Raw genomic sequence first — 26,165 nt, forward strand, 5'->3', positions numbered from 1 at the left:
GGTTTTGGCTAAAAGAAACACTTAAGGACATATTTTTTATAAACAGATAATAAACATTTTTTATTAAATTGCAGTTGTGCAAAACAAAGACATAAATGCATAAAAACACACACAGTATACAATTAGAGCAATGCTTCAGGCAACATTCTTATACTGAAGAGCAAATAAGGCTGTTTATCACTGACAAACATCTAGCAGGTGATCCTGCAGATATGTTAAAGACTCTTCCACATGAAGAGGTAAATCTTGTCCGATGTCAGCCCGAGATCTGGACAGGAAGCTGTCAACAGCGTCTCGAACAGCGAGCTTCGTCACCATGTCGTCCGGCTTGTAAACAAATGATCCAGGTTTGTCTCGTTGCTCTGTGGAGTTGCTCCACAGACAGCCTGCAGAAAAAAGAAACAGATAGATTAAATAACAGCCGATTGCAGGTTTACACTGCCACAGCCATAAATGCTGTTTGGGGATGTTGGGTTTTGGACCGCCGGCCTACCTTTCATTGCTCTGTAGTAGCTGAGCAGCAACATCCAGAGCAGGTGGATCAACTCCTCCCACCTTCTCCACCTCTCCGCACCATCCTGTTGAACACATTTTTATCTGTAAGATTTTTTACAGCTAAACAAATGAAACTATTCCTCTAGTACAGACTGTCAGATTCTTGATAAAACTAGAAGATGGAGACAAGATAAAGGAGTCCGGTACGCACCGCTGAGTCTGGTGTCAGACTGCAGTTCTTCAGGAAGTGCAGCAGCAGAGTGAGCGACATGGGCTGGGGGATCTTCTGTGGACACGCGTAGTCCAGTAACTGCTCCAACAGCTTACATCTCAGCAGCATGCTGTTCAGGTTCTCCAGTAATAACATCCTGCATATCAGAAAAAACAAAACTACATGAGACACTGTGCATCTGGGCTAGAACAGTTATTTCTAATCCTTTCTGACGCAGCTGTGCAAAAACAACATGAGCAAATCAAAATGACAAAGTGTGTGGTTATTATGTACAGCTGAAGGGAAAAATGTGGGGGACAATGTTAATAGCAAACTATCTGGTAGAGCGGCAACAAACGATTAGTTGGATCATCGATTAATCAAATGGGGTCTTGACTTGATTAATCGAATTAAATGGGAACATTTAAAACTGCTAGGGAAATATTTTTTCTCACCTTCCTTTACTTTAATAACAAAACATGATTAGAAAACAGTTCAATACGGTGCTAAACAAAATGCTATCAACTAAATATATCCACAATTAAACTATGATCAGTAAAATGTAATGTATTTCATTAACATAATCAGTCAGTAAGCTACCGGAAATGCTAATAACATTTAATTTCTACTGCTAAAATGCAATGGTGACATACCTATTATGTACAGGTTGGCAAGAATCCAATTTAAATTATGTTCACAGATAGACGTGTTTTTGAATTACATGCTACAGTGGCTTGCCATAACCCTGCAGCTGTGTTGAGTAGGGATGGGTACCGAATTCGGTACTTTTTAAGGTACCGACCGAATTCCATAGAACCGACCGAGCACCGATTCACGTCTTTTCAAACGGTGCCTCGTTTCGGTACCCGTCCTTCATAACGAGAACTTGCCAAGACAGCTGCGCATGCGCAATAGCGTTATGTCATCGGTCGCTGCGAGCCAGTTGTAAACAGAGCAGCATGGTAGAAAGAATGCACGCTAATGCTTGGGTCCACTTCACTAAATGTGATGGGTAACTGGGTGATGATGAAACAGCAACAGACAACGATCTAAGTGAGACATCCTCATCTTAATCTGCTCCGGTAGGTAAATAAAATGTTTAAGATAACGTTAGCTTGATATGTTAGCTTCCGTTTCGCTAATGGTGCATTTGCTTTCCCCTCGGAACTCCAAATTTCCGACTAGAACATGAACGCGCTCTAAAGTTTGGCTTCACTTTACTAAATGCGACGGGTGTTTGGGTGAAGATGAAACCTGCGACAACGATCTAAGTGTGAGGCATCATCGTTTTAATCTGCTCCAGCAGTTAAATAAACTGTTAAAGATAACGTTAGCTTGAAATGTTAGCTTCCATTGCTACCATTGTTATCAGCTAATGGTGCGTTCGCTTTCTCCTCGGAAATTCTAACTTCCCAGTAGGAAAAATCAAATGAAAAAAGACGGCAAAAGGAATGAAGATACACAGTAATTTTAGTTCACAGTGAAGATGTTTGCTTCAGTTTAGTTATCAGCTTATAAAACTACAAGGACGATGTTAAAATACAAACAGTTGAATGTTATTTATCGTGATATTTATCAAATATTGTTATATATTGAGAAAAATATATATTTAATTATAAAAGAGAATTAAAATAATAAACACTCAAAAGTATCGAAAATTGGTACCGTTAAGTACCGGTATCGATTCGTAGGTACCGGGAATTAGTACCGGATCGATTCAAATGTCAAAGGTACCCATCCCTAGTGTTGAGCAGAGCAGTCTCAAAGCAGCAACTTGACTGCAGAAGCTCTGGGGCCTCATTTATCAAGCTGGCTTACGCTGAAAACGGGGCTGGAAAACTGCGTAAGCAACTTTCCACACAAACTTTGGGATTTATGAAAGAAAACTTGGCGGAAAAATGTGCGCAACTTTAAGTTGACTAAGGACCTGGCTTACGCACATTTTGGACATGGAGAACACCTGCTGTGCTGCTGCTAAGAAGGATAAAATGATGAAATCCTGCAGCATCATCACTTGTACTGCTTCGTTTTCACACAGAACAAGACCCCCCACACGCACACACACACGCGCGTACACACACATGCACACACACACACACACACACACACACGTGCGTGCACACACACACACAGCCTGAAGTGCAGAATACGGAATGCAGAATATCAGCAGGGGGACAGATTGAGACAGAATGTTATGCGTCTGTGACAGTGTGTGTCCTGTCACTGTGACCCGATTGATCATGCGCCCTGGCTAATTGGACAAGGGAGATCTCTGTTTGGCTGACTGGTTAGCGTGCGTGACTTTCACCCGGGAGTCTGGGGATCGAATCCCAATTGGACCATTTTTTTATATCCGCCACAGATCTCTGAAGAATTCACAACACTGACGGCTTCAGCAGCGCTGTGCCACTCCGTGGATTTTCTCTTATTTGTTTTGCAAAAGCACTTCCTTTCATTTCTCCACCTCACCCACAGGTACCTCAATTTCTGCTTCTGTGAAATTGCTCTTCCCTGATTTGCCTTGATCTACAGTTGCCATGTCATTGGCGAAGCGCTGCAACAGCCGACTTATGTATATGCATGAGATCCACAAGGCCCTTTGCATTGACTATTTATGGCAGTAAGTGGGCGTGGTGAGGGCGTGATGTGACTAAAATGCAGCTGAGAAACATTCTCGTTAGTCTCTGATTTCTGAAGCGGAGATTGCGTGCGTACTCCATGTTTGATAGATCACAAACCTACTTGGCGTAAGTACTTTTTTTTGCTGAGCTTAAGTACGGTTTTAGTAAGGATTCTACGCCGTGTTTGATAAATGAGACCCCTGTTTCGTAGCGCTGCAGACAGCTAAGAATAAATGGTAAATGGTCTGTATTTGACATAGAGCCTTCTAGAGTCCAGGAACACCCCAAGACACTTTACAACACAACCACTCATTCACCCATTCACACGCTGGTGGGGATGAGCTACATTGTAGCAACAGCTGCCCTGGGGCGCACTGACAGAGGTGAGTCTGCTGTACACAGGAGCCACTGGTCCCTCCAATCACCACCAGCACGCAAGGTGGGTTAAGTGTCTTGCCCAAGGACACGACAGCGACAGACAAAGCGGGGCTCGAAACTGCGACCTTCCGATTACGGGGCGAGCACTTAACTCCTGTGCCACCATCGCCCATTTTAAGAATAAACAGGTTGACGATGACATTTCTTCCACTTGAAGGGTTTAGATATTCTTAGTTTCATGACCATTGTGTTTTTTGGAACCCCACTTGATCGTGAGCCTGCTATACATTAGTTAATCTGCCCGTAGTTGCACTTTGATCCCAAACTTTGGACTGTTTCTGCCTTTGAGTCTTTGCTGGTTTCTGTTTTCCTCCACAGCACACAGATTAGCTCATTGTGCACCAGTAAAAAGCATCTTACCTTTGTTCAACAAAGTTCTGAGGAAAAAAGTAACTTGAAAAGATGTGGAACGAGTGCTACGTCTAAAAATAGTTTATCGCACACTTGGTTTTTTCATCACACGTGCGGCATATATCTCTCTCGTTCTGATCTGCCTCGGTCTGCTCTGCTGCCACATACAGATGAGCTGGGAGCATTGACTGTTAAAGGTTGTACAACATGAATAATAGAGCTCCGGGAGTTGACGTCACTTCTCCCGGCATGCAACAGTTCAAATAGAAACGGCGCCATCTTGGCAGGCAGAAGCCCACAGCTGGACTATTTGTTATTGTCAGAAAACTCAATCAAACGGGAAATATGGTAGATTCCTGTTGTGCCCCAGGATGCAGAACAGACACGGACGGCATAAGGAATGAGCCTTCTACAGGATTCCCCAAGATCCGGAGCGCCGCAAACGTTGGATCATTGTAATAAAACGCTCTAGTGACCGGGCTGAAATGAAACTGTGGGATCCCGAGAGTAAAGGTTTTCACTTATGCAGCGACCACTTCATATCAGGTACTTAAACCAACGTTTCCTCAGCTGTATACGGTATTTATTTTAAATGCTTTTATTACGATTCTTAGTGGGCTTCCTAAACTTATTTTGGCGTGGCTTTTTCTGTCTTATTACTCATAGCAACAAGTAAACGTCATGTAAAACGTTGCCCCGTGAGTTCTGTGTGCTGCCGTTTACGTGTTTTATGATCACAGCAATTAACCGGCTAAGCTGTATTTAATTTTTAAGCAACGGTTGATCATTTGTCAGATCACACATAAAAAGCATTTTGGATTGCTATTATCTGTCTCACCGAGACAGATCTCAGACAGATCCTGTGACGCTCCTGCCTGACATATTTATTTTATTCACGGAAAAAAATATCAGACTAGTGATTTCTCTTGGCGTTCAGTTTATACATTCAAACAGCACAGCACTCTATTTAAACTACTTACATGTAAATCTGTTATTTGTCCATCCACCCATCCATCCATTTTCATCTGCTTATCTGGAGTCGGGTTGGGGGGGCAGTAGCCTGGCAGTAGCCAGCCTTAGTTTGGGAGAATATTGGCTCACTGCAGAGACAAGCCGCATGAACCATAAACGCTGCAAGTTGTGAAGCTCGTTCCTTCCGCGAGCCGCATCACCAAGCAGAAAGTAAATGCATCAAGCATAAACCAAGCTTAAGGCAAGAGGCCCAGACTTCCCTCTCCCCAGCCACTTGGGCCAGCTCCTCCGGGGGAATCCCAAGGCGTTCCCTGGCCAGGTCCCGTAAGAAGTCCGCTCCGACAGCTTCTGGCGTTTTTAAAAAGTATCCCAGGGGCACGGTAAGGGTCGGAGATGTTTAGTCTATTTAATTTCTGACTGTATAAAACGATTTCTTCGGTTTTAAGTGTGAAGTAAACTCCGACGAAGTAAAATCCAAGCCGATCCCGTTCATTTTGTTTACATTTGTTGCCTGCCAACATGACTTCTACTCTCTGCGAGTCACGTGACGTCCGGAGCTCTATTGCTGCACAACACAATGAATCGATGACAAAATGTGTTGGCAACACATTTCTTCTCCGATGTTGATTTTTATCAATTTTATTGATTCGTTGTTGCTTTAGTTATTAAATCATAATCAGATGGGTTTTATTTGGTGAAATTACTAGTTCCACCCATCAGTAGTAGTGAGTTAATCAAAACACAGGGAAAAGACTTCGACTCATCATGAAACCCGATCGGTGCAGCATCCTCATTCACACCAAGTTGCTGGTTTTAGAATGAAAACGGTTAAAACTACAAACAATACAATATATATTTAAACCAAAATACTATTTATTATCAAAAAATATTTGTAGTTTCAAAAGATTTGTAGTGAAGGAGAAGGAGGTTATCATTTTTGGGGGAAATATTTCAAATTTAAGGAGTTACACACCAACATCTTTTCTATCTGCATCTGGAAGAATAATTTAAGAGGGGCTGAAGGAATGTTTAAAGGTGAAATCTGTAAGAATGACATCTAGTGGACAAATGTGGGTACTGCGGTCCATTTTTAGGCAAAAACATCACGTTCTCACTGCCGTTTGTGAGTTTCATGGCTGTTGCCGTTTAGGGATGAGCACCAGAAGATTCTAGATGACGACCGAAGACGAGTCATACACAGTAAGCGGAAAAGTAGATGAATACATTGTCATATCTGGTGTTAGCATTCCTGGGTGTTTTATGGCAGGGAGCACTTACTACACTTATTATGGTAGTTTGTTGGTTTTTGGAGTTTTTTATGGTAGATGTTGATTTTTATCAATTTTATTGATTCGTTGTTGCAGCCCTACTATCTGGTGAATTCCAGGCTAGATTTTCATAGTCATTATTGGAGGACCACCTACAGCTCGTTTTTGGAGTAAATCCAATTTAAGATGGCCACCACAGCTGATTGACATTAGCATTTAGCAATGCTATTAAATACTTGCTGTAAATTTTAACGGATAAACATCAATTTTAAAGACACTCCTGTAATTGAGCATTTATAACATGTGTTGAATCTTTCTCACACCTGTGTGCCCGTTGAGGCATGTGGCTGATGACCATATGGAAGAGCTCCTGGGAAAGTTTGGCAGAGTTTACAGTAGGAGAACGGTCCACCTCCAGAGCCAGAGACAGCATCCTTTGGAAGAGGGACACAATTCTGCAGGGAAAGGAAGTGTAGCAAAAACATTAGCAACAGACAGTACAGACAGGACAAGTCTGAGTAAAATAGCACACACAATAACATCCTTCACCTTATTTGTTCATCTCTCTCTCTGATTGCGTCACCACTTTCTGCCAGCTCTGTTGATTTGATTATTGCAGAAAACAACCACCTGATGACGTCTCTGTGTAAATAAAAGCAATCAGACAAAAACAAGAAAATTAATTAAATGTTTTTCAGAAGAATAAGCATAAATAAATGTTGTGACATACTCCTAATCACAACTAGATATTTCAGTGTTTTTTATTCACGTTTATATTTTAAATGAATGCTGGAGGGGGCACACACACACACACACACACACACACACACACACACACACACACACACACACACACACACACACACACACACACACACTAATTATAGTAATTTGATTGATAAGAATAAAAGTAACATCAAAGGAATATGGAACGTGTTAAATACAATAATTAAGAAGTGCTGTGAGGGCATAAACCATCCAGATTATTTTGTCAGTAATAACAGTGACATTTATGATAGACAGTTGGTAGTAAATTTCAATGAATTTTTTGTTGGGGTTGGTCAAATAAATAGTTAAGTGGAGTCTGAATCCAATGGTTATGGTGAATTGGACAGTGTTGTGGATTCATTACTACTTGAAGAAGTGACTCAAAAGGATATTCGTGAAACTGTCAGAGTATGTAAAACTAAATTCTCATCAGATGGAGATGGCATAGATAAGTTTTTAGTTAAACAAACTATTGATTGTATTGTTGAACGTCTCACATATATATGTAATTTATCATTTAAATCAGGAATATTACCAAATAAAAAGAAGGTGGCTAAGGTGGTTCCTCTTTACAAATCTGGCAATAAGCATCAATTTACAAACTACAGACCAGGTAGATCTACTTCACAAGCTCTAATGGAATTGGTTGAAGACATATCCAGATAGGAAAAAATATGTTCTAGGAATTTTTATTGATTTGAAGAAAGCCTTTGATACAATCACAACACACTTATATCAAAAATGGAGAAGTATGGTATAAGGGGGATAACTCTTAAGTGGCTAAAAAGTTATATGAGTAACAGAGTTCAGTATGTCCATTTGGGTCATCACAAGTCTAGGTGTCTCGACATTGAATGTGGTGTCCCACAAGAGTCTGTATTCGGCCCCAAATTATTTATTTTATATATATAAATGATATCTACACAGTTTCAGATTTATTTAAAATTGTCGTATTTGCTGATGATACAAATATTTTGTGTTCAGCAGAAGATATAGAGCAACTGGTACAAACGGTCCAGAAAGAGTTGTGTAAGCTTAAGAATTGGTTTGATAAAAACAAACTGTTGTTAAATGTCAGCAAAACAAAGTTTATGTTATTTGGAAATAAAGGAAATGGTAAGATCAACTTTACTGTTAATGAGATAGCCATTGAAAGAGTGTATGAAATTAAGTTTTTGGGGATCTTGACTGATTATAAGCTCTGTTGGAAGCCATAAATAGAATTTGTGTGTTCTAAATTAGCTAGAAGCATTGGGATGATAAATAAAACAAGGTATTCTCTACCACAAAAAGCACTACACACACTTTACTGTACAATGATATTACCATATTTATTGTATTGTGTCGAAGTATGGGGTAATACCATTGACATAAATATAACACTTAATAATACTTATACTTATTAGTATATTATACTTATACTTATACTTCCTTAATAATACTTAGTAATACTTATAAATCAAATTTATTAAAGATCTGTGTACTCCAAAAAAGAGTGGTAAGAATAACTATTGGTTCAGGATATAGAGATCATACAACTCCATTACTTTACAATTTAAGATTACTCAAATTTTTTGACTTAACTCATTTCAAAACTGTCCTAGTCCCATATAAGGCCATGATGGGTGTACTACCGGGTAATTTGCGAATGATGTTTAAAAGGAGGCTATCAACTAAGGGGCATTCAAAACTATTTTTTCCATTATATCGAACGACTATGAAAAGTATGTGTGTATCTGTGTGTGGTATCAAACTGTGGAACAAACTTGATGTGACTTTAAAATCGTGTAAAAGCATTATATTATTTAAAATGCGGTAAAAACAACTTATAATTGACTCAGACATAAATTGTAAGTGATATAAATGGTAATTGATAGTGAATGATATATTCTATTTTGTTGTTTGTTTTGTTTTAATTTGTTCTTTTCTGTAGATTCATGTGAACAACTGTTTTGTTATTGTACTTTATCATGTAGTATGGTAATGATAGAATGGCCTGCATGAAAAAAGTTTTCAACTTTGTATTTGCTAATGTGCACAAAGTTATTTGAGTTAACTGAATTGGGGCTGGACTAGATAAGCTTTTGCTTCTTCCAGTCCCCTCTCAAACAGTTTTATGTTACTGTATGTTTTGTTTTGTTTTCTTTAGTTTTTTGTATGTTTTTTATTCATAAGCATTTGTTAATTTTAATCCATATTTTGTCTTATTGTATGTACTAGGAATATGGATGAGTGCATGTGCAATTTTATGTTTTTTTCAATGGTTTGAGATAAAAGAAAGAAAGAAAGAAAGAAAGAAAGAAAGAAAGAAAGAAAGAAAGAAAGAAAGAAAGAAAGAAAGATCATTTACAAATCACCTGTTTCAGGGTCAACAAGATTGCCAGATTAGAGGAGATGTAGGAGACTATTTTGCTCCCTTATCTTTTTTCCCAAGGCTCTTTGTCCTGTCTGCCCACAGAGCGCTTCTCTGCATTTCTTCTGAAAAACCCTACTTTTTAACAATGGATTTGATTAATTGGTCATTCAACGTGATTGATATGATCTTTTCAACAATGAGAACGAAGCAGGGGGCTCCCACTTGCCCGCAAGGGACACACCCGGCAGGGGATATGCTCGATTCCTGGAAGGAGTGGAAGATCGTATGCCTCTCCCAGCTGTCCATTGAGGATGTCGAAGACGTGTGGATGTTTGGCCTGATGATCACTGGATTTCTTCTGATTGGAGTGGGAGGATATCTGGTTTTCTGGAAATTTGGGAAGACAGGAGCGATTGGAGGGCAAACCGCACCCAAAGAAAGCACTGTCCGTGTGGAGACCTCACAGACTGGGACGCTATTCGAGGTGAATCATAAGCTGGACAATGTTCTAGCTGCGATACCGGTATTAGTGCGCAAAATGGATGTCATCTTGGAGAGGGTCACCGGACGGTATGGACAAGATTAAAAACCTAAATTGGCTTCACTGGTGGACTTGAATGATCAGTTTAAAGACTGAAGGCAGAGAGGAAAATTATCTCAGCCTGACCCAAACAAAGTCTTGTTATACGAATCTGACGCCATAGCAGCCTTCAAGATGCTAACAACTACCCCCACGAAGGAATGCAGACAGATGCTGTGAAAACCCTCCCTACACTACCCCCACCCCCCCACCCCACCCCCACCCCGCCCCGCCTTCGGATTGGTGGACTTCAGCCTGGCGAGGTCATCAACCTGCAGGAGTCAATGTGCTCTGCGCTCCTCCCAAGATCTCCATCCCACCTGTGGCTACAGTGACTGAGCGCCGTACATGGCTGCTCTCGCTGGGGAAACAGGATCCCAGCCCCCCACCCCCCCCCACCCCCCCACCCATCCCCACCCCTGCCTTCCCATTGGAGTATCATGTTATATTGTGATGTCTGTTGCTTATCTGTTTGGGGCGGGGGATTTTTTGCAGAGCAAAGCTGCCCTCCTGGTGGGAGAGTAGCTAAGAAGTGCCTTTTTTGTCCCTCCTCCCGAATCAATCCTCATGTAGTGCGACTCTGGGGTTGCGAATGGCCACAGTCACCAATTCTTGTCATGTGTCTTACCCATGTATGTCTGATCTCTGAATTGTGTGTACTGAAACTCTAATTTCCCTCTGGGATTAATAAAGTATCTTTGATTGATTGATTGATTGATTTTATGTTCAGCCTAAATGTTAAACTCAGAGTGACAGATTACTAGCAGAAATTAAAGCTGCAAGCAGTGTTGTTCGGTCCTCGCTCTGCGCCACTTTGGCCTAGTGTCACAACCATGCGCAGTGAGTCAGATTAGGGACAGTCACATCAATTTTTTTGCAGATAAAATGAGAATTGAGTAACTGAGAGGAAAACGTAATTCCATGGCATGATGTATAATTTCGCTATGCCCCCTAAGCCCCTCCCCTCTTGTAAACCTGCCAGTACTGGACACTAAGGCACCCCAAAATGTCTACTGCTATTAGCCAGACCTTCATATTGATTAAGTGAAAGGTGTAAAATTGGGAGCTCTAACAGTAAAGAATGTTTGTGGCAACAGGTCAATGTTTGAGGCTTGGTCACGCCCACACCCGTGAAAAATCTGTTGGTAGAATTTCCCCCCCATGGCTTAAGAGTATTGACCCTTTGCACATGACGTCACGCCACTCACGAGGCTGCCGTCTTCACCATGATGGACGGCGAAAAGACCGTTTACACCCGTTGAAACTCCAGTGAAGCTAGTCAAAACAAGCCAGTTTGTAGCCTTTCATCACTTTTATTTAGTTGATTTGACAGTAAAATGGTTTTAGCTTGCTGTGTGGTTGGCTGCACTAACAGACAAGGATGTAAATGCAACGCTTTTGTTTTTTTAATAACTGTGATGGAGACTGAGGACGGAGATGAACTGCAGTAATCAATCAAGCGGACTAGCAGCCCTCAGATTTGCAGCGAGCATGTTTTTACCAGGTAAGATTAATGTTCATTTATTTCACGAGGAAGACAGGGACAGGGATAAAAGTGATGTGTTTGTTTATACTAGTTATTGATAATCCTGATGGATGAGTATTTCACCACGGAGGATGAGCGCCGTCCACTGTAGTGTAATGCGGGATAATTATTAACAATATTAAAGCTCTGATGTATGACTATGTGTGTTAAAATTACATTATTTATTTATATGAGCGTCGGCGTTCAGAGATCTTCTCATACCGGTGTGAGAGCAGCAGCTGAACCTGGTAACACCACCAGCAACAGAAGCTGGTAGAGATCCGGACTTTTTAAAAATCAGCTTTGGTGTAAAGTGAAACGCTGTTTATAACATAATGTTATAAATCCAGCGGGGTGAATTTAGGCAAAGTTAGCAACATGTTTACATCGGTGAACAGCTGCAGAGAGAACGTAAGCTAACGTTGGTAAGCTAGTTAACATACCGCTCTCTAGGAGCCCCCGCTAGATGCTCTACTTCTGATAACTGAACTGGGCATTAACTAGTTGAAGGAATGCTTTGTTTTGATTGCAAAAACAATTTCAGGCTCTACATTTCCTACATTTACTCTCCATTGTGTCAGGAGAAAGGTCACTCTATCCAGTCCTTTGTGCCCTGTATTAATGAGGTGAAGTCTTGGCTAATGGCCAACTATCTGCATCTGAATGAGGGAAAGACAGAGCTCATTGTTTTTCACCCCAACAGTAGGAAAGTGGGGTCGTTATGTTGATCTTGGCCCTCTTTCTCCCTACTCAAAACCAGTTGTTACCAGTTTGGGGGTGAAAATTGATGCTGGACTTAAATTTGAGGCTCACATCAACTCAGTGATCAAGTCCAGTTTCTTTCACCTAAAGCCGGGCGTACACTGTGCGGCTTTTTAACTTTTTTGAGCTGATTTTCCAGTCGTGCGAGAATCCACGACATCGGGGCGAGTTTTGCGCCGAGTGGTCGTGTAGTGTACAGGGGGTTATGAGAGGTGATTAACACCATGTGACCAGCTGCCGATCAGCAGTCGTGAGGTCGCACAGACTTCTGGCGTGTTTAATATTTTGCTCGTCCCTCGTGAGGGTATCGCACTGTTGAAGCGGCGCTGCGAGCAGCTGCGACCCAAAAAGTATCAGAACCGCTCACGGCGCATGCGCAATCCTGCATCAACGCCGCTCGCTATTTCCCTTATAACACACGTTGTTCGTTTTTATTTCTACACGTTTTTTTACTCACAAAGATTGTAAAGAAAGCGTGTTTGTCGTGTTCATGTCAAATTAAACTGATCACAAAACACAGATTTACTTTCTTTATTTCGTTTTCCTCATCCAACCCCCATAAATCCCTGTGTGTCCTCCTGCAGCACTCCCGAAGGACAACAGGCAAAACAAGACAAAAAAGTCTGACGTGTTGAGTAAAAACTGCTATTTTTAGCATATTTTTAGGTCCGACGTGTTGCTACCAGACGTACAGTGTGAGCAGTCAGGTCACATCCGAGAACTGGGTCGTACAGTGTGAGCACATGGCTCGTGAGATCTGCCCTGCGAGGAAGTCGTACAATTTGAGCTGAAGCTGAACGCTGCGAGTGAAAAAGTCGCACAGTGTCCGCCCGGCTTGAGACGCCTTGCAAATATCAAGCCTATCCTGTCGAGAGCCCACCTGGAGCGGGTACTGCCTGCCTTTGTTATTTCTAGGCTTGATTACTGCAACTGTCTTTATTCAGGGTTGTGTCAGTCATCACTGCGTCACCTACAGGTTGGGCAGAACAGCGGAGCTAGGTTCCTGACTGGGACCAGGAAACGGGACCACATCAGTCCGGTTCTGACCTCCCTGCACTGGCTTCCGGTTTGCTATCGCGCAAAATTCAAAATCCTCGTCTTTGTAATTTCTTCCAGGGTGGTGCTCCCCCCTTTCTGGCCACTCTCCTGAACAAACATTCCCCATCACACGCTCTGCGCTCCTCTGACCAAGGCCTGCTCGCTGTCCCTCGTTCTAGGTGTCGCACTCGCGGGGACCGGGCTTTCTCAGTCCTAGCACCGTCACTCTGGAACCAGTTGCCACCCTCAGTTAGGCTGTCCCCATCTCTGCCAGCCGTTAAGAGTCGCCTAAAAACACACCTCCTCCGCTTGGCGTTTCCAGAACATGTTTGATTCGGCCCTCTTTTACGTTGAATTTCATTCACAGTTTTCATTGGTTCACTCTTGTTTTACCCATCTGTCCTGTACTAGAATGTTTCACCTTTTTTTTGTAATTTGTATTTTGTAATTTGAATTGCTTTTATTCTTGATTTATTCACTATATTTGTACTTCTACTGTACCATGTTCAGCGCCTTGGGCTTCCTGACAGGGTTGCGGAAGGCGCTTTATAAATAAAGCTTTGATTGATTGATACATTTCCCTTTGTTTAGTACTCGTGCCGCTCACTGTTTACATGCTTTTGCCGTCCAGCATGGTGAAATACACTTTGGATCATGCGTGTTAAGCATGTTTACTCTCATGAAGCACACAGTCTGTTGCTGCGCGCAGCAGCAACGTCACTGTCAGCATTGTAAATTTCTCCTCTCTAATATATAATAATTTTCATCCTCTGTGCTCCTCTCGCCCCGTCTCCTCCACTTCTCAGTTTGAAGCTTCCGGATGACGGGAAGTTTTCAAACTATTATCTCAGAAAATTTCAATAGAAACACCCATAAGTGTTGCTCAGATTGAAGTTACACATCTCCACTATCTTCTGGTGTAAAGTAATAACTTCATGAGCGATTATATTTGCAGCTGTGGCTTGTTAATCACAATATTGTGACTTTGGCGCTTAAAGGGTTAATTTTACAGTCCTAATGCTACGGTTCTAATTATTGACATTAGTTCTTTCGGTGTTTCGGTTTTGGTTCCTCATGTTCGGTTTCGGCCAAGAATTTTCATTTTGGCGTATCCCTAGTTTGTTTTTATTATCTCATGTGGATCGCCCATCCATTCTGAGCAATCTCACACAAAATTTGAGACGATCGTGCAAAAAAATGACCAAGTATTTCAATCAAATGTGGACCCTACAAACGAACTAAACAGGTTCAAAATCGCTATTTAAATAAAAAATGGGCAACTTCCTGTTTGATGTTGACCATGGGTGCAAGAGACTTTTCTGTGTGAATTGGTGAGTACTACAAGTGTGCCACTTTCAAAACTGTACTATAAAAAAAAGGTCAATGGTGGGGCTGATTTTTTTCCTTTCTAGGGGGTGCTGTCGAGCCAATCTTATTGCGATTTTTGGGGACCTTCTAAATACAAAATTTTACACCAGGCCCGATACGTGTGCAAAAACGCCTGAGTTTTTATATATGTTAAGGCCTCCAAAAAGCCTATAGAGCTCCAGACGCCACGTGACTCTCAGAGAGTAGACGCCATGTTGGCAGGCAACAAATGTAAACAAAATGAACGGGATCGGCTTGGATTTTACTTCGTCTGAGTTTACTTCACACTTTAAAACCGAAGAAATCATTTTATATAGTCAGAAATTAAATAGACTAAACATCTCTGACACTTACCGTGCCCCTGGGATACTTTTCAAAAACGCCAGAAGCTGTCGGAGCGGACATCTTACGGCACCTGGCCGGGGAACCCCTTGGGATTCCCCCGGAGGAGCTGGCCCAAGTGGCTGGGGAGAGGGAAGTCTGGGCCTCTCGATGCTACTGCCCCCGCAACCCGACTCCGGATAAGCGGATGAAAATGGATGGACAAATAACAGATTTACATGTAAGTAATTTAAATAGAGTGCTGTGCTGTTTGAATGTATAAACTGAACGCCAAGAGAAATCACTAGTTTGATTTATTTCCGTGAATAAAATAAATATGTCAGGCAGGAGCGTCTCAGGATCTGTCTGAGTGAGACAGATAATAGCAATCCAAAGTGCTTTTTATGTGTGATCTGACAATTGATCAACCATTGCTTAAAAATTAAATACAGCTTAGCCTGTTAATTGCTGTGATCATAAAACACGTAAACGGCAGCACGCAGAACTCACGGGGCAACGTTTTACGTGATGTTTACTTGTTGCTATGAGTAATAAGACAGAAAAAGCCACGCCAAAATAAGTTTAGGAAGCCCTCTAAGAATCGTAATAAAAGCATTTAAAATAAATACCGTACACAGTTGAGGAAACGTTGGTTTGTACCTGATGTGAAGTGGTCACTGCATAAGTAAAAACCTTTACTCTCGGGATCCCACGGTTTCATTTTAGCCCGGTCACTAGAGCGTTTTATTACAATGATCCAACGTTTGCAGCGCTCCGGATCTTGGGGAATCCTGTAGATGGCTCATTCCTTATTTCGTCCGCGTCTGTTCTGCATCCTGGGGCACAACAGGAATCTACCATATTTCCCGTTTGATTGAGTTTTCTGACAATAACAAATAGTCCAGCTGTGGGCTTCTGCCTGTCAATATGGCTCTGTTTCGATTTGAACTGTTGCATGCCGGGAGAAGTGACGTCAACTCCCGGAGCTTTATTTATTTGGCGGAAGAAAAATAATAAACAAAGCAGATAAAATAGGCCTTTGTAGCTGCTCGGGCCTAAAAATCAATAAAAATGTTTTTTCAGTGTTCCACACCTTTAAAACAAATCTCATCTAAATCATCTAATAGTAGTTCAGGCTAAAAACTTTTCTTTCTCATCACTGTCAACTTGACCTTACACCATTATTTATATCAGGGGTGTCCAACTCTGGTCCTGGAGTGCTGCTATTCAGCATGTTTTGGTTGTTTACCAGCTCCAACATACCTGACTCTATGCTTGAATTACCTGTTGATGGAGTCATCTAGATCTGCAGAAGCGGAAAACAATGTTTCTCTGCTTCATCACACCTGATTTTAATCAGCATTCGGGGAAACAACGAAAACATGTTGGATAGGGGTTTTCAAAAACCAGGTATGGGGATACCTGAATAGCAGCAGCAGCTAGCTGTAGCAATTCTAGTGCAGTCTAGGACACTTCCTGTAGGAATAACACAATAGTTCTGCTGGAACAACCAGTAATACGAAAATGACAAAGGTGTGAAAGCGTTCTAAAGTAGCATTTGCATTAACATGAAAATTGGTGTTTTGTTATGACTGCAGGTATCTACATAGCTCTTCTTGAACTAGCTAGCTGTTAGCTTTTTGATCCAGTCAGACAAAAAACCTCTTTCTCCAAACTGAGCCGACTACACTGATGTGTGTCATTGAGAGGCTGCAGTAAGTCAGACCTCAGGGGTAATTCTATTCATCTGTACAGTAAATATTTATGAACAGGAAATCATGAGTAATCTTACTTGACCCGAGGAAACTGATGACCACACGACAATGTTGCTTTTGCGATGGACTGGTGGAGGACAGATGAAGAACTTTTGAAGTTGAAGTCATCCTCTAAAGTTTGCAGAACATATTCCAAGAACATACGCACAACTTCATGCTGGTGCGTCCCTTTGTGGTTCTAATAATACAAGAGGGCAACAAAAGCAACAAAATTATGCAGCAACTTGATTTTCACACACATCTACAGCAGCTGCCTGCTGTGCTCTACCTGACTGGACATGACTGAGGTGAGTAACTCCCAATCCCATGGAACGGTGGTTTTATTAACCCTGTGGTGTCTGCAACACAAAAGCAAATCAAGTGTCTGAATTCAGAGCATAAAGACAAACATCTAACACACAGATTTTGCAACAGGAAATGTATGTTGGGGTCCTCACCGTTGTGTTCGCATCAGCAAATTGAAAGCCTCCACCCGGAGGTGATAGGGACTCTGTGGTTCGAGCAGAATGCCCCGAAGCAGGTGGGAGGTTATGTCTTTGGGAGGATAGTAACCAGGCTGCAGCAGGTCCGATAACTGCTGTAAGGTGCCTTCTGAGAGGTTCTCATCTATGGTACTGTAAACCAGACTCAGGCTCTGACGACACAGCACCTCTGGAGGTCCCACGCTTTCATAGTTTTCATCAATCTGAAGACAAAAATGAAAACGTGGAGAACTGTTGGTTTATTGTCATAAGTCAAGACCTAATGAAATCTAAAGAAAGAAATTTAAGTGGTCTCTCACCAGGATTTGAGCTGGTCCAGACGTTAGGTTGTTAAAAGCAACTGGACAAACAAACTGTCTATCCTCTTTACTGACAGCCCTGAAGTCTGAGCCAAACATGCACCCTTCATTCTTGTCTTCTTCATCGCTTTCCCCCGGCCAAACCAACAACACTGGACTCTCATCTCCCAGCTCTCTGTAGGAGTCCATCTCCATCCACCACTCAGGGGAGTTTTCACCTCGCATTTGTTCATAGGGGTCAGCTTGGCTCACATGCCCAGATGTGCGACTTGTGTGTGAGAAAGAGTCGAACTCGGTGCGGTCACACGGGTTCAGTCCAGGAGGAGAAGATGGGGAGGGTTGATCCGGGTGGGGCAATTCAGGTCTGTTTATTTCCACCTCTTCCACTTTGGGGACCAGGGTTTCTTTGGAAGCTTCACTTCGAGGTGAAGGAGGGAAAGTTGAGGATGGATTCAGGTTAGGAGAGTGAAAACATCCTAGCTTGTTTTCACTGGTGTTGTACTTGTTAACAGTTGGATCCGAGTTTTTTTCCTCTGCGACAGCACAGTCAGCAGGACGTTGAAGGTGCTGCAATACTTTGTCCTGACACTGTTGATGTGAAAGTTCCTCACCGTTAACTGGATGTCCATCTGGAGCTTTTGCTGCGTCAGGTCCAGTGTGAGCGATATCTAATACAGTAGTTTTAAAATTGCTAATACTTTCTTGTGATTTGCTGTTATTGTTTAAATGATACAGTGACATTGAGGAAGAGTCTTTGGTGAGCTGGACAAAACACTGAGATGTGGTCAGCTCTGTGGTACAGCTTTCATAAAAAGGCAGATGTGCTGTCAGGACTTCCCCCTGGCGTTGGGCTGGAGAACTCAAATATTTCTGCTTTTGGTCACTACAGTCTGGCTGTGGATAAGAGCGTTTCAGGCCGCTTAAAGAACTTTTTAGAAGAACAAAAGCTGGGTCAATTGAGACAGAATTTAGATTTCTATTGCCCCTCTCTTGTTGACGGTCATTAATTAATTGAATATTCTTAGCCTGTAGTTTGTTCTCGTTCTCACTCTCTGTTAGATCTATAACTGGAGGGATGATGAAATCCGTCCTTCTGCGTCTGTTAAGGTCCGGAAAGGTCCATCTTGGGTCTGCGAAGTCAATGTAACGCTAGAGAGTAAAAAAAAAAGAAAGAAAGAAAAAAAAAACAAGGCCAGTTAACAAATAAAAATGTTGCTTGGATAAGTATAACAAGATCAATTATGAGACAACTCCTTCTAGCTCATGGGTGGATGGATAAACAAGTTATAAATTAGGGATCAAGTAGAAGAGGAGCAGCCAACTCGACTCTCTCGACTTGAACTTTATTTATATAGCACCTTACAGACACCTACATGCCACCAAAGTGCTTCACAGACACACATTAATCATAACACATAAAATCCACTAAAACACAGAACACAATTATTCCTTCTGAGAGGTAAAAGAGGGTGGGCCACAGCCCCAAATTCTGTCAAAGAAGTCTTGTCCTTGCGATAGTTATTTCTCAGTACAAAAAACAACTAATGTCATTGTTTCATCTACAGGCTAGGGCTTTAGCCTGGCCTGCCAGACTCCTCTTCTGTTTAATTCTGCACTAAGAAAGAGTCTGGGAACTCTCCTATTCAAATAACCCCACCCCGTGAGAATTCTAACCAAGCCAATCCGTGCTGAGTAGCGTACGTCACACAGCATAACGCCGAGGTTGTCAAACATGGTAACTGAGGCGGTGTTCGTTGCGGTTCTTTCCTCTGTTTTAAATGACTTGGACACGTCTTTAAAACAAGTAGAAGCGCTAAAAGCCCTGTTTCTAAAGAAAGATGTTTGCGCTGTTGCCAGACGCCATTTTGACTACAAAAAAAAAAAACTACAGCATCGCGGACGTCACACACAGCGATGCTCACTTTCCCATAAACAATGAGGACAGCAGCGGAGTTCGCTGCGGCTCTTTCCTCTGTTCCAAATGACTTGAATGTCTTTAAAACCACAACAAGTAGAAGCACTAAAAGCATTTCTTCTAAAAATATAAAAGATGTTTGCACCGTTGCCAGGCAACTTTTTTTTTACTACAGCTAGAAAACTACAGCATCGCGTGGTACAGTCGGGATTTCCGTCTTTTTTCTGATTGGTTCTTTTTGAGCTGCCTAGTCCCGCCCCTCATGTGCCTCTCTGCCTGTGAGTTACCAGACTAGTTCTCTGTGCAGAATTAAACAGAGGACGAGTCTGGCAGGCCAGGCTAGGGCTAGGCAACAAATCGAAAATTTATTGATATCAAAATTTCTGACTTTTATCGTGATAATTTTCCCCATGTGAATAAATTTGTTAATAAGAAAATGAAACAGTGTGTGTAGGTTGGCAGCATTCATGTCCCTTTAAGAAGCTGTACCACCTTGAGTCACGTAAAAATGTGACTCAAAGTAGAACATGTGACACCCCCATCTAGTGGACAACTTTTGTTTTTGCACATACCTGTAGTTATCGTCTATTTATCGTTATCGAGGTGAAATCTTCAATATACCGTGATATTGGTTTTAGGCTATATTGCCCAGCCCTACTTCAGGCTATAAAGTTGTAAGCAAGAAGGTTTAAATTGGCCCACTCAGTGATTGCCGGTCATGACGTGCATTTAATATCTAAATACACAATCCGTCATGCAGCTCATCACCTCTCCTGAGGGCATCTGCTCTCCTGATGCTCACACAAACGGAGCAAACTGGGCGCAAAGACACCCCCTCCTTTCACTTTGTCAGGGTCTGGCAAAGCACAGCAGATACCCACCACCCCCGAGCGCGCTACAGCACCACCGCACCTTGAGCTTCCCGACAGGGTCGCGGAAGGCGCTTTACAAATAAAGCTTTGTTTGATTGATTTGGCCCCAGGGGAAAAATAGACCTAGACGGGCCAGGAAAGGTGGAGCAGAAAAGGAGGGATTGAAAAAGAAGAAAGGTCTGGGCCACATATGCATGTCCAGGCTGGCCTGTATGTGATCATGTTGGGAGAACCGGTTTAAGGTGGAGTTTTTTGGACCAGTATAATATACAGCGCAATGCTGGGAGTGTGGGGTGGGTTGGGGAGGGAGAAACAGCGGCTGTCAGGATCAGATGATGATGATCAGGTTCTGATGATCAGATCATCAGACTCATATCCTTTAGGGACAGAGCAGTGCTTTGGCCTGGTGCCAGCACCGCCGCCACTTCTAATTATTACCTTTCAGCATACCAGCACTTTTCTAGGGTGCACAGCTTACCGGTAAATTTTCCGGGTATTCAATAGTCGAAATCTCAGAGATTTTTGAAAAGATATCTGTGTGTCCTCAAACACCAGTATCCACAGTCTGGCACGCGCTTCACGAAAGGACGCAATTTGCGAAAAAAGGCGCATCAATGCCGCGAGGTGCACCACCGTCAGCTCAGGCAGAGGACAGAAAATGAAATTGTTACCACACACTGTGCACATTCCCACAATGACTGACAGCAGCATCAGCTGACCAACCGGTGGTTAAACGCTCTCACAGGCAGGTACATCCATGGAGGAAAAACGGTTTCTAAACAGAAATATGGATCATGAGCAAACACGAGAAATGAAATGTCAAAAGAGGAGTGTGCTTCACTTGAAACTTTGTGGTCATAAACATCTTGCTGCTGCTGATAATGAGACAAATGAGATGATAATTCTGACCTGGACTGATCTGGATTAGAGCTTACAGCAGCTCTGATGATCATTTATGAAAATTCTGCATAACCTCTGGCTTATATTGTCTTTGGTTCATAGCCTTTAAACCCCTAGTATTATCATTGGTGTATATATAAATATTATGAAGAAAACATCCATATATACTGGTCTGTCTGTCTAGTGAAAGTGAGAGAGAGATCATATATATATATATATATATATATATATATATATACATATATAATCATATCATTTGTCGGAGATGTGTGCATCTCCAAAACGCTTCTGCCGTTGTTGAGGCTGTTTTGTGCCTAAGTTGTAAACCTAAATGACACTAATGATGCAGTCATTTAGCAATGGGGAGGTGGACCCCCCCCCCCCCCCCCCCCGCACACACACACATTTTTTATGTCTCTGCTTGTGGTGTGATTCTCTTGACCCAGACATGTAGTCTGGTACCTGTTAGTCCCAAATTCATACGAGAAGAAGAAAATATCATTTCTATAGCGCCTCTCAAGATAAAAATCACAAGGCGCTTCACAAAAACAAAAAAAAAAGTAAAAATATAAAAAAGCATTTAGAAAATGTTTAAAAATATATTTAAAATGAGCAAATATAGGCAATTGGGATGGTGAGGATGGTGTCTGGCCTATTTCATCTAATGTGCAGGAGGCACGTTAAACAGAATTAAATAGAATTTCAGTTTATTACACTTTTACATCAGTAGGTGCCGAGTCTGACTCACTTTTAGTGTTCAGCGTAAATTGAGTGGTGGCCTGGTATGGTTTCAAAATTCCCAGCCTGAATTAATGTCCCAGTCCTCCCCTGGGTGAATCAGTCGAGCTTAGTCACATTTGGCCCTAAACTCACGTGTAGTTATTACCTCTTGGTAATGGAGAGCCAGCTGAGGCAGTGCGGCCCTCGGGTCGAAGTCTGAAACAGTCTGGGGTCCGGGTCCCATCAGGAGCTGGCGGAGGCCGCCGAGGAGGGGACAGTATGGGCGTGACTGACAGGGCTGCTGCCCCTCCACCCGGACCCGTATGACTCCGTTATGAGCGGTTAAAGACGAACTTATTAATCAATGCCACCGTTATCAGCAGTTAACGTAATAAACGGCAACATAACATTTGGTGACACGAGTTTTGAGACTCCTATCGAAAGAAAATAATAAACATTCGGTGACAAATGTGTTCATGGCTCTGCCGACAACCTGATGTATAAAAGGCTGGGCTATCCCATAGCAACAACTTGGTTAGCTTACCCGTGGGACGTTTACGTTCAGGGCTTCGATGTCGACTCGAACTTGGGACAGCGGCAGCGGGTCAGACTTGATGAATCTCCGGTAGGAGATGATCTCCACGTCGTCCGAGTCGTCTGAGCTGAGAGAAATCACATCATCCACCCCTCCGCTGTCGCTCACCGCCCCACGGGAAACAGAAACTCCTGTAGGGTCACGTAAGTTGGGGGTCCGCTCACTCATTCTTCAACAACGATCACCGACCCGTAAAGGTCGCTCCAGGGTTCTGAACACGGACGGACTTAACACGAGGAAAGCATGGAGGAAAGGCACGTTACCTAGCCTAGTGAACTAGACCAAATTATATGTGTGAATATATAGTCTGGCTTGCCAGGCTACTCGCTACCGTCATGTTTGGTCGAATCTACACACAGGCTCGCTACATTTGGGCATTTCCACCTTAAAACGACAATAAGCTACGTGTTCTTTAAGCTCTGAATGTGACTCTTATTTTATAATTGTATCGATAGCCACGCTTCCCCTAAAATAAACACTATTAAAACTAAACAACGAGCTAAGTCGCATTTCAAGACCACTTCCTACTTTTCCAAAACATGTTTTCTTCTGCTGTCCGGCGGAGCTCTACCGGTGTAACACACGCAGCTAGCGCTCCCTGTTGTTCAACTCAGCTTGTTCTCCAGATGAAAGAGAAAATGCTCAATTAGGCTATTATTACTAATAAATTAATAGCAATGACTGAAAGCAATGAGAACAGCGTCAGCGTTTATCATTCTTCTAAAAGCAAACTTCTATTAAAATCCACAGAAATGGTTATGGTCAAGTAAATATTTCCAAATAGTGCTGGGTCTGGTCTGGGATTGAAATTAGGCATTTTATTTAAACCAGTATAAGTAAGGAAACCAAAGCAGTGTTTTAGCAAGATTTGGTCTCAGAAGTTTTTTAGAAGTCTTATAAAGCATTTGGGTACCCAGCATGACATTACTTTTTATGACACAAACTATGCATCTTTTTGTCAGTGTAAACTTCATATTTGATGATATAGAGGTAGATTAGTGACAAAATCTGTTGTTTTGGACAGCATATTTATTTTTGCATTACTTCTGAATAAAGTATAGAGAAATCATGCAAGTTCCATCCTGAGCTTAATTTTGATTGGCTGGAAGTGGAAAAAGAAAACTCCCACATATGAAATTAGGTTTGTCTTTGAATGCCTTGGCTTTTGGACTAACCAGTTTATGATTGTGGGATTAATATCTAAGATATTAGTTGATTTCAGAGTATTAATTGTTGTTATCATACTCATTCCTTCTGGCTAGGGACTGGTTTATATTGCCTAAATCTAAAGGCAAGTTTATACTTCTTCGTCTGTGTCATTGCTGAGACACACAATGCTATAATAGCTGTAATTGCAAGGGCACTCCAACAGGCATGCAAGGACGGAGTACCACCCACTTTTTAAAATATCTGTCGAAAGCAGCGGAGACCACCATCCTGTGATTGGTCAGGAAGCCGCTTCCTTTAACTCTGTCAACAGCGCCTCCATTCTATCTCAAAGAAATAAAATGAGAGCTGAAGATATTGAACGTGTTAAGACCCTGACAGAAGATGTTAAAATGTGAAGGAGGGGGTAACATAAGAACTTGGAACACCAGAATTAAAATGTGTTTAATTGTCATAAAAGGTTTAAAAACAAGTGTGTGAACAGATGGAGAGCATTATGACAGGAAGCAGCTTGAAAAACATCTCACAGATAAAGTCTGAGCATGTAAATGTTACTACACCTGTGACTGAAGGAGTACAAATAATAATAATAATGATGCATTGAACTTATATAGCGCTTTTCTAGACACCCAAAGACGCTTTCACACACTCTCACATTCACACACTGCTAGTGATGGTAAGCTACTTGTAGCCACAGCCGCCCTGGGGAGGTCTGACAGAGGCGAGTCTGCCATTTGGCGCCGTCGGCCCCTCTGACCACCACTAACACAGGCAAGTTGGGTGAAGTGTCTTGCCCAAGGACACAACAGCAGGATACCCCTGGCGGGAGCTGGAATCGAACCCATGACCCTCCGATCATGAGGCAACCCGCTCTACCACCTGAGCTACTGCTGCCCCAAGGAGTACAAATATACGCAGCAAACTTTTAATTCGTATCATGAAATTTTGGGAAGCGTGAGTTTAAAGGTGGTGACTGGATGAAGAGGTGGACGACAAATTTGTGTGTGTTAAAAAGTTTCTGAAATACGTAAACACAAGAGAAGTGCCTGCACTGATGCAGGATACCCTAGAAAAGCACTACGCCCTCTGCTGTTCTGGAAGATAATTGCTTCAAAACGCTAACACCAACAGAGACATATAAATGGAAAATGTCTCGTCAATACATGTACGTGTGAGTGCACAGCAAGAGCTGGCTGGGAAGAAGCTGAAACTCCAGAGAGGAACATTTAGCTATTAAAGAGCAAGTAAAGCATATTTAAATCAATGCGATCATGGACTTTTTGAATGTGAACAATGTTGATCTGAGCATGAAAACAACAATTTGTGCTCTCAAATCTACAAAATACACTCTTGATTTGAGGCAGGATGAATTCCCCATCTGAGGCTGTTGTTAGGTTTAACGTTAACCAGGCTGTTGTGTGACGCATATTAAAGTTTGAACTGACAAGGCTTCTTATAGGTGAGAAGTAAAGCATGTACAATAACTAAATAGGTGCTGTTGCCTTCGCTCACACCTACTAAGGTATCCATGACCTCATGACTGAGAACCTTCACCTGCAGCAGATAATTTGGTTCTGTGTGCCATGTAACACGTTTGAGTTCTGATTTTGTTCTGAAACAGTCTGATCTGTTGAGTCCTCCTACCAGAGCCCACTGAGTTAACATGTTATCTCATCCATCACCACTGGAGTGTACTCATGTCCTGTTAACGCTGTGGAAATGTGTCTGAAGGTGTTCTCAATCTCATACATGCATTTAAATCCTGAAAAAAAGCCTTCATTCAAAATACAGAGGAAACAATACCAGTTTATTCTAAATCAGTTCAAATTTATAGTTCAATTTTATTTTTTTTTTTCAAGATGGTCAAATTGTTTCCCTCCTTTAATATAGCGGTTCTGCTTTAAAGCAGCTTTAAAATTTTCTTACACTCTCACATGCTTAAAAACACCAGACTTTGAATACATTTAGTAATCAGCAGCTGGTTTAGTCCTTAGAAAAAGGTCATGCCCTCCCTTGATTGTTCAGACTCACTAATGATAATAAAAACCACATTAATAACCTCCCGTCATTAATTCAAACTCAGCTCTTTTCCTCTGCCCGTGTTGGGTATCCACATGTGTTTTCTAGGAAAAACGGGCCATTTTGCTGGTTGTTTTTCAAAGCAGTGTAAATTTTCTTTCCTGCGGTCTCATGTAATTGGATGAAAAGGGTTATTAACCTCAAATGTCTGAAACCATTACATGCTGTGAGGAGTATCAGGCGGGGTGAGTCATCTCAGTCAGACACACACACAACCTCCTGACATCCATTCAGCAGATTGAGGACTTTATTACGGTTGTTTGTACGCAAAAAGCTGCGTTGACGCC

At 42.1% G+C, this 26,165-nt stretch overlaps 1 protein-coding gene across 1 annotated transcript; it reads right to left on the minus strand.

The window, feature by feature from the left end:
- Positions 1-32: 32 nt before the first annotated feature.
- On the minus strand, positions 33-23,028 carry simc1 (SUMO interacting motifs containing 1). The gene is made up of 10 exons (XM_015944606.3): positions 22,582-23,028; positions 17,631-18,779; positions 17,287-17,534; positions 17,118-17,187; positions 16,867-17,027; positions 6,906-6,998; positions 6,680-6,811; positions 707-863; positions 494-578; positions 33-386 (listed from the first exon to the last, which is right to left on the minus strand). Exons 1-10 carry the CDS (start codon positions 22,798-22,800, stop codon positions 178-180), a joined length of 2,523 nt encoding a protein of 840 aa, XP_015800092.3. The 5' UTR covers positions 22,801-23,028; the 3' UTR covers positions 33-177.
- Positions 23,029-26,165: the final 3,137 nt, after the last annotated feature.

This window comes from Nothobranchius furzeri, chromosome 1, assembly GCF_043380555.1.
Source record: "Nothobranchius furzeri strain GRZ-AD chromosome 1, NfurGRZ-RIMD1, whole genome shotgun sequence".
Taxonomy (NCBI): Eukaryota; Metazoa; Chordata; class Actinopteri; order Cyprinodontiformes; family Nothobranchiidae; genus Nothobranchius; species Nothobranchius furzeri.